Source organism: Ranitomeya imitator, chromosome 7 (assembly GCF_032444005.1).
Source record: "Ranitomeya imitator isolate aRanImi1 chromosome 7, aRanImi1.pri, whole genome shotgun sequence".
NCBI lineage: Eukaryota > Metazoa > Chordata > Amphibia > Anura > Dendrobatidae > Ranitomeya > Ranitomeya imitator.
The window spans coordinates 86280676-86297474 of NC_091288.1; the positions used below are offsets into that span (position 1 = coordinate 86280676).

General features: G+C 44.6%; 1 protein-coding gene across 1 annotated transcript in view; it reads right to left on the bottom strand.

The window, feature by feature from the left end:
* Positions 1-6722: 6722 nt before the first annotated feature.
* HAUS1 (HAUS augmin like complex subunit 1) overlaps positions 6723-16799 on the bottom strand; it is a 111622-nt gene continuing 101545 nt past the window's right edge. The window contains exons 7-9 of the mRNA XM_069733575.1: positions 12218-12289; positions 10129-10176; positions 6723-7125 (exon numbers count right to left, since the gene is read on the bottom strand). Coding sequence (XP_069589676.1) covers positions 7045-7125; positions 10129-10176; positions 12218-12289 — 201 coding nt within the window. The 3' untranslated portion in view covers positions 6723-7044. The remainder of the gene's footprint in view (positions 7126-10128; positions 10177-12217; positions 12290-16799) is intronic.

Genomic DNA, 16799 nt, shown 5'->3' on the forward strand with positions numbered 1-16799 from the left:
TAGGGCTAGGTAAGACCCCTTTAATCACCCCTTGGAGGTGGATGTAGTGGAATTAGTGTCTGAATATTTAGTCTCTTCCCTACCCACCTTTACTTGGGCATTAGTTCTTATATGGGACCAGGCTCCTAGACTTTTTTTGGAGTGTATATATGGGGTGGGAAAGAGTTGTCAGCAATAGATGTGTTCTTATGCCTTATTATGGTAAAACTTTAGATTAAGCTGTGTGGGATATTGGCGTATTTGTAGTATTTATGATATATATTGTATTCATGGACCCTTTATGTCCTTTTTGTTTTTAGATGTTTTTAAATGTTTTGTTCACGTTGTTCTCTGAATAAAAGATTTATTATATTGCTATAACATGTTGTGGTGATCCCAATTTCTGTGCATACGCTTGTTGTTCTTGTTGTATTATACTGTTTGTTGGTATGCATATGGTGATATATTGTAAGATTTGATGGTGCTCGCTCATACACAAGTACTTACTGCTATGAACTATCAGCACTCAGAAGTTGGACTGGGAACTGTCACTGGACTGTCACTATTGCTACCGCTGACATGGTGGTGAAGAGTAATAGGGCAAAAGCAGGAAGTTTTACCATATTTTCTGCAACTACCTTTTGTACCTCATTTATCCTAAAAATAGTTTCTCTCTTGGATTATAACTGTGTTCCTGGATCCCGATTCCTGATCCCGAGAGGTAACTCATTTGGGGCTGCATCTGTCCTGTCTGTGTTTCATGTGCAAAGGGTCGGGGTGTTTGTGGACTGTTGCTTTAAGTAGACTCGCCTGCGACTGCCACCTTGTTACATTTGAACGCAAAAAAACAAGTTAATGTGGCCACAGGTACATCAACATGTCGATGTCACACAGTTCATGGAAGACTGTGTGATCTGCCAGTCCTTGCCCTTCCGTGTTTCAGAAAACTGTTTCCTTCGTCAGACGAGACTTAACATGCTATGCCTAGTGGCTTTTGTGTCCATGTCTTGCAGCAGACTAGCTAGATTATGGGTAAAATAAGTATATAATGACAAAATAAAATGTACATAAACCTATACAAGCATAATTTAAAAAAAAGACGTATGTATGTTTTTCTCGAAATAGAGAGAAAGTTTTCATACATTAAGATTACTATGTTTTTAACCCCTTCCCGACGAAAGTCGGTGCCAATCCGACCCATGACGCCTATGCGGCGTCATGGAAAGATCGCGTCCCTGCAGATCGGGTGAAAGGGTTAACTCCCATTTCACCCGATCTGCAGGGACAGGGGGAGTGATAGTTTAGCCCAGGGGGGGTGGCTTCACCCCCTCGTGGCTACGATCGCTCTGATTGGCTGTTGAAAGTGAAACTGCCAATCAGAGCGATTTGTAATATTTCACCTATTATAACGGGTGAAATATTACAATCCAGCCATGGCCGATGCTGAAATATCATCGGCCATGGCTGGAAATACTAGTGTGCCCCCACCCCACCCCTCCGATCGCCCCCCCAGCCCTCCGATCTGGCCGGTACACTGCTCCGGCTCCCCTCCGTCCAGTGCTCCGCTCCCCCCCGTGCTCTTGTCCGCTCCCCCCCGTGCTCCAATCACCCCCCCGTGCTCCAATCACCCCCCCTACACTCCGATCCACCCCCCCGGTGCTCCGTTCCACGCCCCCCGTGCTCCGTTCCACCCCTCCCGCGCTACGATTCCCCCCACCCGTGGTCCCCCCCAACCCCATCATACTTACCGATCCAGCCGGGGTACCGTCCGTCTTCTCCCTGGGCGCCGCCATCTTCCAAAATGGCGGGCGCATACGCAGTGCGCCCGCCGAATCTGCCGGCCGGCAGATTCGTTCCAAAATGCATTTTGATCACTGAGATAGATTATATCTCAGTGATCAAAATAAAAAAAATAATAAATGACCCCCCCCCCCCCCCTTTGTCACCCCCATAGGTAGGGACAATAAAAAAAATAAAGAAATTTTTTTTTTCCACTAATGTTAGAATAGGGTTAGGGTTAGGGGTAGGGTTAGGGTTTCGGTATGTGCACACGTATTCTGGTCCTCTGCGGATTTTTCCGCTGCGGATTTGATAAATCCGCAGTGCTAAACCGCTGCGGATTTATGGTGGATTTACCGCGTTTTTTTCTGCGCATTTCACTGCGGTTTTACAACTGCGATTTTCTATTGGAGCAGTTGTAAAACCGCTGCGGAATCCGCACAAAGAAGTGACATGCTGCGGAATGTAAACCGCTGCGTTTCCGTGCAGTTTTTCCGCAGCATAGCGATTTTTGTTTCCCGTAGGTTTACATTGAACTGTAAACTCATGGGAAACTGCTGCGGATCCGCAGCGTTTTCCGCAGCGTGTGCACATACCTTTAGAATTAGGCTATGTGCACACGGTGCGGATTTGGCTGCGGATTCGCTGCAGTGTTCCATCAGGTTTACAGTACCATGTAAACATATGAAAAACCAAATCCGCTGTTCCCATGGTGCGGAAAATACCACGCGGAAACGCTGCGTTGTATTTTCCGCAGCATGTCAATTCTTTGTGCGGATTCTGCAGCGTTTTACACCTGTTCCTCAATAGGAATCCGCAGGTGAAATCCGCACAAAAAACACTGGAAATCCGCGGAAAATCCGCAGGTAAAACGCAGTGCCTTTTACCCGCGGATTTTTCAAAAATGGTGCGGAAATATCTCACATGAATCCGCAACGTGGGCACATAGCCTTAGGGTTGGAATTAGGGTTGTGGTTAGGGTTGTGATTAGGGTTATGGCTACAGTTGGGATTAGGGTTAGAGGTGTGTTGGGGTTAGTATTGGAGTTAGAATTGAGGGGTTACCACTGTTTAGGCACATCAGGGGTCTCCAAACGCAACATGGCGCCACCATTGATTCCAGCCAATCTCGTATTCAAAAAGTCAAATGGTGCTCCCTCACTTCCGAGCCCTGACGTGTGCCCAAACAGTGGTTTCCCCCACATATGGGGTACCAGCATACTCAGGACAAACTGCGCAACAATTACTGGGGTCCAATTTCTCCTGTTACCCTTGTGAATCTAAAAAAATGCTTGCTAAAACATCATTTTTGAGGAAAGAAAAATGATTTTTTATTTTCACGGCTCTGCGTTGTAAACGTCTGTGAAGCACTTGGGGGTTCAAAGTGCTCACCACATATCTAGATAAGTTCCTTGGGGGGTCTAGTTTCTAAAATGGGGTAACTTGTGGGGGTTTCTACTGTTTAGGCACACCAGGGGCTCTGCAAACGCAACGTGACACCCGCAGACCATTCCATCAAAGTCTGCATTTCAAAAGTCACTACTTCCCTTCTGAGCCCCGACGTGTGCCCAAACAGTGGTTTACCCCCACATATGGGGTATCAGCGTACTCAGGAGAAACTGGACAACAACTTTTGGGGTCAAATTTCTCCTGTTACCCCTGGGAAAATAAAAAATTGCAGGCTAAAAGATCATTTTTGAGAAAATAATTTTTTTTTTTTTATTTTCATGGCTCTGCGTTATAACTTCTGTGAAGCACTTGGGGGTTCAAAGTCCTCACCACACATCTAGATTAGTTCCTTTGGGGGTCTAGTTTCCAAAATGGTGTCATTTCTGGGGGATCTCCAATGTTTAGCCACACAGGGGCTCTCCAAACGTGACATGGTGTCCGCTAATGATTGGAGCTAATTTTCCATTTAAAAAGCCAAATGGCGTGCCATCCCTTCCGAGCCCTGCCGTGCGCCCAAACAGTGGTTTACCCCCACATATGGGGTATCAGCGTACTCAGGACAAACTGGACAACAATATTTGGGGTCCAATTTCTCCTATTATCCTTGGCAAAATAGGAAATTCCAGGCTAAAAAATCATTTTTGAGGAAAGAAAAATTATTTTTTATTTTCATGGCTCTGCGTTTTAAACTTCTGTGAAGCACCTGGGGGTTTAAAGTGCTCAATATGCATCTAGATAAGTTCCTTGGGGGGTCTAGTTTCCAAAATGGGGTCACTTGTGGGGGAGCTCCAATGTTTAGGCACACAGGGGCTCTCCAAACGCGACATGGTGTCCGCTAACAATTGGAGCTAATTTTCCATTCAAAAAGTCAAATGGCGCGCCTTCCCTTCCGAGCCCTGCCGAGTGCCCAAACAGTGGTTTACCCCCACATATGAGGTATCGACGTACTCGGGAGAAATTGCCCAACAAATTTTATGATCCATTTTATCCTACTGCCCATGTGAAAATGAAAAAATTGAGGCGAAAAGAATTTTTTTGTGAAAAAAAAGTACTTTTTCATTTTTACAGATCAATTTGTGAAGCACCTGAGGGTTTAAAGTGCTCACTAGGCATCTAAATAAGTTCCTTGGGGGGTCTAGTTTCCAAAATGGGGTCACTTGTGGGGGAGCGCCAATGTTTAGGCACACAGGAGCTATCCAAACGCGACATGGTGTCCGCTAACGATGGAAATAATTTTTCATTCAAAAAGTCAAATGGCGCTCCTTCCCTACCGAGCCTTACCATGTGCCCAAACAGTGGTTTACCCCCACATGTGAGGTATTGGTGTACTCAGGAGAAATTGCCCAACACATTTTAGGATCAATTTTATCCTGTTGCCCATGTGAAAATGAAAAAATTGAGGCTAAAAGAATTTTTTTGTGAAAAAAAAGTACTTTTTCATTTTTACGGATCAATTTGTGAAGCACCTGGGGGTTCAAAGTGCTCACTATGCATCTAGATAAGTTCCTTGGGGCGTCTAGTTTCCAAAATGGGGTCACTTGTGGGGGAGCTCCAATTTTTAGGCACACGGGGGCTCTCCAAACGTGACATGGTGTCCGCTAAAGAGTGGAGCCAATTTTTGATTCAAAAAGTCAAATGGCGCTCCTTCCCTTCCAAGCCCTGCCGTGCGCCCAAACAGTGGTTTACCCCCACATATGAGGTATCAGCGTACTCAGGACAAATTGGACAACAACTTTCGTGGTTCAGTTTCTCCTTTTACCATTGGGAAAATAAAAAAATTGTTGCTAAAAGATAATTTTTGTGACTAAAAAGTTAAATGTTCATTTTTTCCTTCCATGTTGCTTCTGCTGCTGTGAAGCACCTGAAGGGTTAATAAACTTCTTGAATGTGGTTTTGAGTACCTTGAGGGGTGCAGTTTTTAGAATGGTGTCACTTTTGGGTATTTTCAGCCATATAGACCCCTCAAACTGACTTCAAATGTGAGGTGGTCCCTAAAAAAAATGGTTTTGTAAATTTCGTTGTAAAAATGACAAATCGCTGGTCAAATTTTAACCCTTATAACTTCCTAACAAAAAAAAATTTTGTTTCCAAAATTGTGCTGATGTAAAGTAAACATGTGGGAAATGTTATTTATTAACTATTTTGTGTCACATATCTCTCTGGTTTAACAGAATAAAAATTCAAAATGTGAAAATTGCGAAATTTTCAAAATTTTCGCCAAATTTCCGTTTTTATCACAAATAAACGCAGAATTTATTGACCTAAATTTACCACTAACATGAAGCCCAATATGTCACGAAAAAACAATCTCAGAACCGCTAGGATCCGTTGAAGCGTTCCTGAGTTATTACCTCATAAAGGGACACTGGTCAGAATTGCAAAAAACGGCAAGGTCTTTAAGGTCAAAATAGGCTGGATCATGAAGGGGTTAAACAATTCTGGACTGCCCATATGAGGATGTCGTGTTTGGAAGCTTCTGATATTTTCTTTAGGGCAACATCTGAGTTAGAGACACACCTGTGGATGTATTTCAATGCACACCTGAAACACATTGCTTCTTTGTGTAGCATCATGGGAAAGAAATCAACCAAGATATCAGGAAGAGAATTGTGGACGTGCACAAGTCTGGCTCATCCTCGGGTACAATTTCAAGATATCTGAAGGTGCCTCGTTCATCTGTACAAACAACTATATTCAAGTACAAACAATATGGGAATGTCCAGCCATCATAACACTCAGGAAGGAGACGGGTTCTGTGTCCCAGAGATGAACGTGCTTTGGTACGACATGTGCATATCAACCCAAGGACAAAAGCAAAAGACCTTGTGAACATGATGGCAGAAGCTGGTAAGATTGTGTCAACATCCACAGTGAAACGGGTACTGTATCAACGTGGGCTTAAAGGCCACTCTGCCAGAAAGAAGCCATTACTCCAAAAGAAACAAACAAGCCAGGTTAATGTTTGCAAATGCACACAGGAACAAAGACCTTAATTTCTGGAGACCTGTTCTGTGGTCTGATGAAACCAAAATTGAACTTTTGGGGCATAATGACCACTCCAAGAAAAAAAAAATCTAATCCACCTAAATTGGTCCTTTTAAGCCATGATGGGCATACAGATGAAAAAGGACTGTAGAGGAGGAGAATTGTACAGAAATCCTCAGCCAGTTAGCATCAAAATGAATGGTCTCAGCAGAAACAATTGGGTGAGAGCAACGAAGTGACAGTCAGGCGACTCCCCCCAGTGCTCTTCTCCTATGTCCTTTTCAGCTGCAAGCCAGTCATTATGTTACCACAGCCATACTGATGAGAAACAATGGGAGACAGGGTTCAAACCCCAACCCAACATTTATTCTCTGCTTCATTGACAGAAAAAAAATGTCACCAGCAAACCCTTTTTTACCCCAATTACGTGCATAACCAACTTTATACTTTTATAGACTATTAAAACTGTGACTTCTCTTGTCATCAATTCAGGGTCCGTTGCTGTCTAAGGATAAAAACTATGTATAAAACTGGTTTCAATGCAATTTAATACACATCACAAACAATATTACATAATATACAATCTTCTAGAGTAGAAACAATCCTTTATCCATCTGATTTACCCAAAAGACAAGAACCTCCATATTTGTGTATAACAATGGCCGACACTTCGAGGTTTACCCACTAAAGTTGGAGGACTCATTTACACTGCTGCCTCCTCCCCTTCCTCTTCCAATGGCAGCTTGTAACGGTCTCAGACTGCTGGAAAATTGGTGATGCCTGCAATCAGAGGTCACCGGACCCACATCTACACCTGACCACGAGTGTGCCGTTATCTTCTCACGTTAGAAGGTTATGTCTGTCGTCTCTTCTGATCTGGTAACACAAACTCCATCATGTCCACCTTGGTGTTCAGCTCATCCTCAGTCGCTTTCTAGAATAAAGATATTTATATGCATGCAAAAAAATAAAGCGATTTTTGGTAGTTGGATAAGAGATGAAAACTAGATTCTGCACTAAATATGTAGATAAAATGAACTTCAGGTCCCCATAAAACAAAGAATTATCAGAGGCACATTGTAATGCACCTATAGATAATATCTGTTACCATGCAACTACTAGCAGCACAAGAATATATAGGGAGCTGTGACTGGCATCCAGCTGAAAGGAATTGTAAGGAAATCCTTTTTGTCCATCTGCCAATCTTCATCACTGGGAAAGGCATCAGTATTAATATTTGGGTAAGAGCAACTGAGTGACAGACGGATTAATCCTCCCAATATTCCGATCATATATCCCTTTTCAGCTGGATGCCAGGCACAAATAAGTACATCTTGTGATTTTATCATCTTCATTGTTAAACGATTGTACACATTATCAGCCACAGTCCCAAACTGCAGCCATACTGGAGAGAAAGAATGGGAAACGGAGGTCAAGCCCTAATCCAACATTTATCTTGTTGATAAAGGAATGCTTTTTTCAATTGTATTAATAAAATATAGTAGCACTATGTAGCGCTATTGCATGCGAACATGAAATGTGAATTGCATTACTGCTCTTGAACATACACTGTGTGCAGAATTATTAGGCAAGTTGTATTTTGATCACATGATACTTTTTATACATGTTGTCCTACTCCAAGCTGTTCAGGCCTGAGAGCCAACTACCAATTAAGTAAATCAGGTGATGTGCATCTCTGTAATGAGGAGGGGTGTTGTCTAATGACATCAACACCGTATACAAGGTGTGCTTAATTATTAGGCAACTTTCTTTCCTTTGGCAAAATGGGTCAGAAGAGAGATTTGACGGGCTCTGAAAAGTCCAAAATTGTGAGATGTCTTGCAGAAGGATGCAGCAGTCTTGAAATTGCCAAACTTTTGAAGCGTGATCACCGAACAATCAAGTGTTTCATGGCAAATAGCCAACAGGGTCGCAAGAAGCGGGTTGGGCAAAAAAGGCGCAAAATAACTGCCCATGAATTGAGGAAAATCAAGCGTGAAGCTGCCAAGATGTCATTTGCCATATTTCAGAGCTGCAACGTTAATGGAGTAACAAAAAGCAGAAGGTATGCGATACTCAGGGACATGGCCAAGGTAAGGAAGGCTGAAAAACGACCACCTTTGAACGAGAAACATAAGATAAAATGTCAAGACTGGGCAAAGAAATATCTTGACTGACTTTTCAAAGGTTTTATGGACTGATGAAATGAGAGTGACTTGATGGGCCAAAGGCTGGATCAGTAAAGGGCAGAGAGCCCCACTCGGACTCAGATGCCAGCAAGGTGGAGGTGGGTACTGGTATGGGCTGGTATCAAAGATGAACTTGCGGGACCTTTTCGGGTTCAGGATGGAGTGAAGCTCAACTCCCAGACCTACTGCCAGTTTCCAGAAAACAACTTCTTCAAGCAGTGGTACAGGAAGAAGTCGGGATCGTTCAAGAAAAACATGCTCCATCACATGCCTCAAACTACTCCACAGTGTGGCTGGCCAGTAAAGGTCTCAAAGAAGAAAAAATAATGACATGGCCCCCTTGTTCACCTGATCTGAACCCCATAGAGAACCTGTGGTCCCTCATAAAATGTGAGATCTACAGGGAGGGAAAACAGTCCACCTCTCGGAACAGTGTCTGGGAGGCTGTGGTGGCTGCGGCACGCAATGTTGATCGTAAACAGATCAAGCAACTGACAGAATCTATGGATGGAAGGCTGTTGAGTGTCATCATAAAGAAAGGTGGCTATAGTGGTCACTAATTTTTGGGGGTTTTGTTTCTGCATGTGAGAAATGTTTATTTCTAAATTTTGTGCAGTGATATTGGTTTACCTGGTGAAAATAAACAAGTGAGATGGGAATATATTTGGTTTTTATCAAGTTGCCTAATAATTCTGCACAGTAATAGTTACCTACACAAACAGATATCCTCCTAAGAAAAAATATTAAGCTTTGATATTTATGAGTCTTTAGGGTTGATTGAGAACATAGGTGTTGATCAATAATAAAAATAATCCTCTAAAATACAACTTGTCTAATAATTCTGCACAGTGTATGAAAAATTGAGAATACTTTGCGCATAAATTGGCCAATTCATGTGTACCCGGCAGCCATGATAAGGCGATTCTCTCTGCTTGGACCTATCCAGCAGGTATGCCTCTCATGGGCTGATAGCCTACATTTATATGGGAAGGTAGGATCCTGCTGTAACTAAAACCACCAGATGCTGCGGGGTGGAGTGCCAAGTCAGAGAGCCTATGTATACAAATATGAAAAGACTGACACTTCCTAAAAAGAAAACAGGTGCGTACTGGTGCTGAGAGTAACCATCTCCATATATGACCAACAAATAATAAGATAGATCCCAGCAACAAGAATCGCCTTATTGTGGCTGCCGGATACACATGAATGGCGAATTTATGCACTAAGTATTCTCAATTTTTCATATTTTCAAGAGCAGTAATGCAATTCACATTTCATATATTTCATGTTTGCATGCTAGAGTGAAGTTTTATTTTCTTAGTTATATAAGGAAATGGCTACTCTTGGTAAGCACCTGTACACACCTGATTTCTGTTTGGAAGTGACGGTCAGTGCTTTGATATTTTTCAGTTCGTCTAATTTAAAGGATTTTCACAAGTGATCCAGATTATTTGTCAACACAACTAACAGAAATAGCCATTTGCGGTTCGCTGCCATTGCTCCATAGAAAATTAAGTGAGAGGAGCTGCAGAGCCCCTTTATCATGACTGGTGGGACGCCAAGAGGTCGGACCACAAGCGATCAGCAAATTAAATCCCATCATATAGATAGGGGAATAACCAACTTTTAAGAAACACCTTTAAGCCTATATAGACTATTAAAAATGTGACTTGTCATGTCATCACTTGGCTGCTCATATCTGTCTGTTGAGGAAGCTTTCCAACATGGATAACATTATTATTACTTACAAGCTCTCTCTTTGCTTCTTCGATCTTCACTTTCACCAGAGATGGATTCTGTAACAGCAGAAGTCAGGTGAGACAACAGTGTAGCAGTAGCGATGGTGAATCAATTCAAAGGGCACCACTGCGTTGCCCTCTGAAGCTGAATGTGGGTGGGATGGAATTGTGATTGACAGCTTCTGAAAGTCAATAGAGCTAAATTATTTTTGCCCATCTGCACTTTAGCAGTCTTAACTTTACAGCTGTGGCTGTATAAGGGACAAATCAGACCAAGCGATCAAATGATGCGTGTCGGCACAGCAGAGCTCCTGGCTCCTAACAGACATATTGGGTATCCATGTGACTGTAATAACCTTTGAATTAAATTCCCAGGTTATTTGGTGTTAAATCTGAACAGAAAAAAAAATAAATAAATAACGCTAAAATAGAACTTTTTATTTTCAATATTTGAGTAGAAAAAAAAATCCTAGCACCAAACAATTTAAGAGGAGTAGGGATGATCGAATAGCTTCAGATAAGAGCTTATCCGAATAGCTATAATACTTCCCGAATAGCTGCATCTGTAATCCAGATACCTGGAGCGCTCTCGATGATCAGCTGTTTGGCACCTCAGCAGCATGTGTCGCGGCTGTGTGACTGTCACAACACATGCATGGAGAGCTCAATAGACAGATTCTCCATGCATGTGTTGTGACTGTCACACAGCTGCGACACATGCTGCTGAGGTGCCAAACAGCTGATCATCAGGAGCGATCCAGGTATCTGCCTCTGCGTTACCGATGCAGCTATTCGGGAAGTGCTATAGCTATTCAGATAAGCTCTTATCTGAAGCTATTCGATCATCCCTAAAGCCCCCGTCACACACAGCGAGATCGCTGCTGAGTCACAAGTTTTGTGACGCAACAGCGATCTCAGTAGCGATCTCGCTATGTGTGACACGTAGCAGCGACCAGGCCCCTGCTGTGAGATCGCTGGTCGTGTCGGAATGGCCTGGACCATTTTTTGATCGTTGAGGTCCCGCTGGGTAGCACACATCGCTGTGTTTGACACCTTACCAACGACCTCGCTGACAGGACGTCCCATTGAATCGTCATGAAATAGCATCGTTGTACAGGTCGCTACAGGTCGCCGCATCGCTGCTGCGTCGTTGGTGAGATCTCACTGTTTGACATCTCACCAGCGACCACATAGCGACGCTTGAGCGATCCCTGACAGGTCGTATCGTTGTCGGAATCGCTCAAGCGTCGCTATGTGTGACGGGGCCTTAAAGAGGAGCGGTCACCAGGCACAAAGTGGCCAATGTTTACACTTATTTGACACCCCTGCTGTTCCCAAGTTCCTTTTCCTCTTTTTATAAATCCGACACACGGTTCCAGAGATATGGGACTTTTTATTTTGTGCTAATTGTTATGGTCTTCACCCAGGGGGCTGTGACTCATAAGGTAATAGTGCAATGCAGCCTAAAGGCACACCCCAGAAGAACCATGTGAGCCATGCACCCTTAGTAAAAGCCATAAAAATTTGCACTAAATGGCAGATTTTTAAAACGTAAAATACAGAATAGAAAGAGCTGCAGGAATAAAATAAGAGCCACTTTGACCTGGTGACAGCTCTCGTTTAATTTTCTCAGATGTATCTTTCCCCCCTCTTGACTCAATTTTTGGTTTCGTTTAATGCTTTACTGTTCACATTTATCATCAAATAACCTGTTGAATCAACTCTCCAGATTATTAGTCATGTATATATCCAATTTGTGTGCTAGGACACAACAGTTATGTTTGCTGACACCCAGTAACAATTCAATCACAGGGTACCGGAAGAAGCCTCGGCAGCGCGAATGCTTCTCTTCACTGCATAGCGCTCAGTTATCGCTAAGTATACAGCGAAAGACAGAATTGGCAATTAACCGCTTCTATCTTCTGTTTAGCTGGGAACCCGACCTACTCCTCTTAGATTGTAGACGATTTAATCTGGCACTGCAAAAATTTACAAAAGTGTGCAATAAAAACCCAGGACCAAGTGCTCTAATTTTACAGCATTTGGTCATTATCAAGTAAATTGATGGAGAAGTCAGTAAATAGAAAACATTACTTACAGGAGCCAAGTCCAGATAAGACTTCAGCTTCTCCTTTGCGGTCTTGGATTGCTCCTGGAGTTCTGTCAGTGACTGCAAAGATCAGAACCAAGATTTAGTCAGTTGGTGACAAGATCTTCGATATCTCCTGTAAACCCTGTAGGGATTGGCTGGGTGAGCAGTGGTAGGGCCGCAGTAATGAGGCAACACACAGGCTTACAGTCCAAACTTCAGTGGTTTATTGACACTAAACAGTCCATGACTGAAAGTAAGAGAAAAAACCAAACATACTCCAGCTTGGAGAACCACTGGTCTCAGGCTCACCCTTACACGGGACGGGCTTAACTAAGCAGCTGCCAAGTCAGCGGCTTCCGCCAGGTGCAATTCCCAGGGTTGCTAACAGTCATGTCACCGTCCTTTGTGGCATAAGTGGCAGAGAAAAACAGTTCAGGCTCATTCCAGCCCAGCTCCACACCCAGAATAACATGTGCCAAACAAAAGAAACTCCATTACATAGTCTATAGCCACACTCACAGGTGAGGTACCCATCACATGGGCTGATCACGTGATTGTGACATCGCTGCAGGTCCTCAATCTTAAGGTACCTTCACACTCAGCGACGTTGCAGCGATACCGACAATGATGTCGATCGCTGCAGCGTCGCTGTTTGGTCGCTGGAGAGCTGTCACACAGACCGCTCTCCAGCGACCAACGATGCCGGTAACCAGGGTAAACATCGGGTTACTAAGCGCAGGGCCGTGCTTAGTAACCCGATGTTTACCCTGGTTACCATCGTAAAAGTTAAAAAAACAAACACTACATACTTACCTTCCGCTGTCTGTCCTCTGTGCTGTGCTTTCCTGCACTGACTGTGAGCACAGTGGCCGGAAAGCACAGCGGTGACGTCACCGCTCTGCTTTCCGGCTGGCCGGCGCTCACAACCAGTACAGAGAAGCACAGCGCCGGGGACAGACAGCGGAAGGTAAGTATGTAGTGTTTTTTGTTTTTTTTTTACTTTTACGCTGGTAACCAGGGTAAACATCGGGTTACTAAGCGCGGCCCTGCGCTTAGTAACCCGATGTTTACCCTGGTTACCAGTGAAGACATCGCTGAATCGGCGTCACACACGCCAATTCAGCGATGTCTGCAGGGAGTCCAGCGACGAAATAAAGTGCTGGACTTTCTGCAGCGACCAACGACATCACAGCAGGATCCTGATCGCTGCTGCGTGTCAAACTGAACGATATCGCTAGGCAGGACGCTGCAACGTCACGGATTGCTAGCGATATCGTTCAGTGTGACGGTACCTTTAGGAAAATAACAGGCCAAAACTTATCCTGCTGGGAGAAATATATCTTCTGTCCAGAACTACACCTTTTACTGCACCACATAACTCCCCCCTTTGTTCAACCCTATGGGGGTGGACACAAGAAATACAGTGGATTCTTGACAGGGCATATGCATTCCCCTGCAGCCTGGCTGCCTGATGTTATACTGAAAATTTAAAATTTTGCAGGGACAGAAACCACCTGGTGACTCGTGCATTTCTCTCCTTAGCTTGACTCATCCATGTAAGAGGGGAGTGGTCTGTCACCAAGCTAAATTTTCTCCCCAGCAAATAATAGCAAAGAGACTCAAGTGCCCATTTAATGGCCAGGCACTCTCTCTCCACAATACTGTACCTGCTTTCGGCTGAGGTAAGCTTCCGGCTCCGGAAACTAACGGGATGCTCTTCTCCATTAATTTCTTGAGACAACACGGCACGAAGATCTATCTCAGAGGCATCGGTTGGCACGATGAACTCGCTTTTGAAAATCGTGTGTAATCAGAACGGGTGTACCACACAGTACTGATTTTAACTTTACAAAGGCCTCTTCTATCTGATCATTCCATTGGACCATCACAGACTTCCTCCCTTTCAAGCAGTCTGTTAAAGGCGCGGACAACGTTGCAAAGTTGGGAACAGATCGCCTGTAATATCCCACTAAGCCTAAAAAGGCTTTTACCTGCTTTGTTGTGAGGGGACGGGGCCAGTTCTGAATTGCCTCCACTTTGTTTATTTGGGGCTTAAGGACCCCTCTCCCGATGACATAACCTAAGTACCGAGCTTCCTCCAACCCTATGGAACACTTCTTTGGATTGGCTGTTAGCCCTGCTTGTCGGAGGGAATCTATAACCGCCTGTACCTTGGGTATGTGACTTTCCCAGTCTGCACTGTACACAACAATATCATCCAGATAGGCTAAGGCATAACGGCGATGGGGACGGAGAACAATATCCATTAGCCGTTGGAACGTCGCCGGCGCGCCATGCAAACCAAAGGGTAATACCTTATACTGAAACAGCCCTTCGGGCGTTACAATGGCCGTTTTTTCCTTAGCTGCCTCTGTTAGGGGCACCTGCCAATACCCTTTTGTAAGGTCAAGGCTTGAAGAATAACGTGCCTGCCCAAACCGCTCTATCAACTCATCCACCCGGGGCATGGGGTAAGCATCAAATTTTGAAACTTCATTAAGTTTTCTGAAATCATTACAGAATCTTAGCTTCACATCAGGCTTAGGTATTAGGACTATTGGACTGGCCCAGTCACTTTGCGACTCTTCTATGACCCCTAATTGTAACATTTTCCACCTCCCGTGATATGGCTTGTCGCCGGGCCTCAGGCACCCGATATGGCTTTAATCGGATTTTGGCCTGTGGCTCCGTAACAATGTCATGTTGGACTATGGAGGTACGTCCAGGGATCTCTGAGAAAACGTCCGTATTTCGGCTAACAAACTCCCGGACCTCCTGAACCTGTTTAGGAGACAAAGTATCTGGTATTTTGACTACGAACAAGGCTTCTTCTGACTCACTCAGCGGTAATGGAGCCTTCTCTACAAAAAATGCAGGCAGCGGACTATCCCCGCCAAGGTGGTCTCTGTCTTTCCACAGTTTAAGCAAATTAATATGATAAATCTGCTCTGGCTTCCTCCGACCTGGTTGGTGTACCTTATAGTCTACCGGTCCCACCTTCTCCATAATCTCATAGGGCCCTTGCCACATTGCCAGAAATTTGCTGTCCACTGTGGGTACAAGTACCAATACCCGATCACCAGGACTAAAGGTTCTTACCCGAGATCGTTGTGCTGCTTCCATATGTTCCCGGACCAATGGTAGGATTGTCTCCATCCTTTCCTGCATTTTTGCAACATGCTCTATTACACTTGTGGGGGGTTGGTTGGTTTTCCCAAGCCTCTTTGGCTATATCAAGTAAGCCCCGGGGATGTCGGCCATACAATAATTCAAAGGGCGAGAACCCCGTAGATGCCTGCGGCACCTCCCGTACTGCAAACAACAAATATGGGAGTAAAAGATCCCAATCCTTCCCATCTTTAGAAACGTTTTTTTTTTAGCATGCTCTTTAGCGTCTTATTGAATCTTTCTACCAGCCTATCTGTTTGGGATGATAAACTGAGGTGCGCAACTGTTTGACATTTAACAAGCAGCCGAGCGCTTTCATATTTTTTTACATAAAGGGGGTTCCTTGGTCTGTTAAAATCTCTTGCAGAATCCCCACCCTAGAAAACATTCCCATGAGTTCCTTTGCTATGAGCTTAGCTGACGTGTGGCGCCGCGGAATAGCCTCAGGATACCGGGTGGCATAATCTAGAACTACTAGGATGTGTTGGGGCCCACTTGCTGACTTATTGACAGGACCGACCAGATCCATGGCCACTCTTTCGAAAGGCACCTCTATAATAGGTAAAGGCACTAAAGGACTCCGAAAGTGTGGCTGGGGACTGGTTACCTGGCACACAGGACAGGAATTACAATACTGTTTAACTTCTTCATGGACCCCTAGCCAGTAAAACCGATGCCAAATTCGGTCTAGGGTTTTCATTTGGCCCAAATGCCCACCGAGTACATGCGCATGCGCTAGGTCCATTACCAGCCTACGATAGGCCTGAGGTACCAATAACTGCTCTACCATTTCCCCACGTACTTTCTCAACTCGATACAACAAGTCTCGGTTTAGCTCAAAGCGTGGCAACTCGGTGGCTGCCTTAGGTTGTTGGGGTTCCCCATTAATAAACAGTACATTTTCCCTGGCCCGAGTCAAAGTAGCGTCTCGGAGTTGCACTGTACAAAAATTATCGCACGATAATAACAATTCAGGTCCTGGCGGCAAGTCTTCCACATCCCCGGCCAACACTTCTATGGGAGAATTTTCCCCCTCCTCCACCGAAGGGGAGGCCACCCCTCCCGCCAACACTTCTTCCTCTGGGCTACCAGGTTCATGCCCCACTGCTGGAGAATGTAACCTGGTTGTCACCGGTGTCGGCAGTTGTCCACTGGGTGAGACAACTGTTGGCCAAAGTACAGAAAATAAAGGAAAATCTCTACCAAGTATCAATTCATAATGTAAGTTAACCACAACCCCCACCTCGTGGCACCGCCTCCCCGCTGGCGTGTTTATCACCATTAGTGCAGTAGGATAGTCTTTTAAGTCCCCATGTATACATAGCACCCCAATTTTCCGACCAGTGTACTCACTGGACTGAACCAGACTGGCTCGTACCAGGGTCACGAGACTCCCTGAGTCCAGTAGGGCCACGGCTGG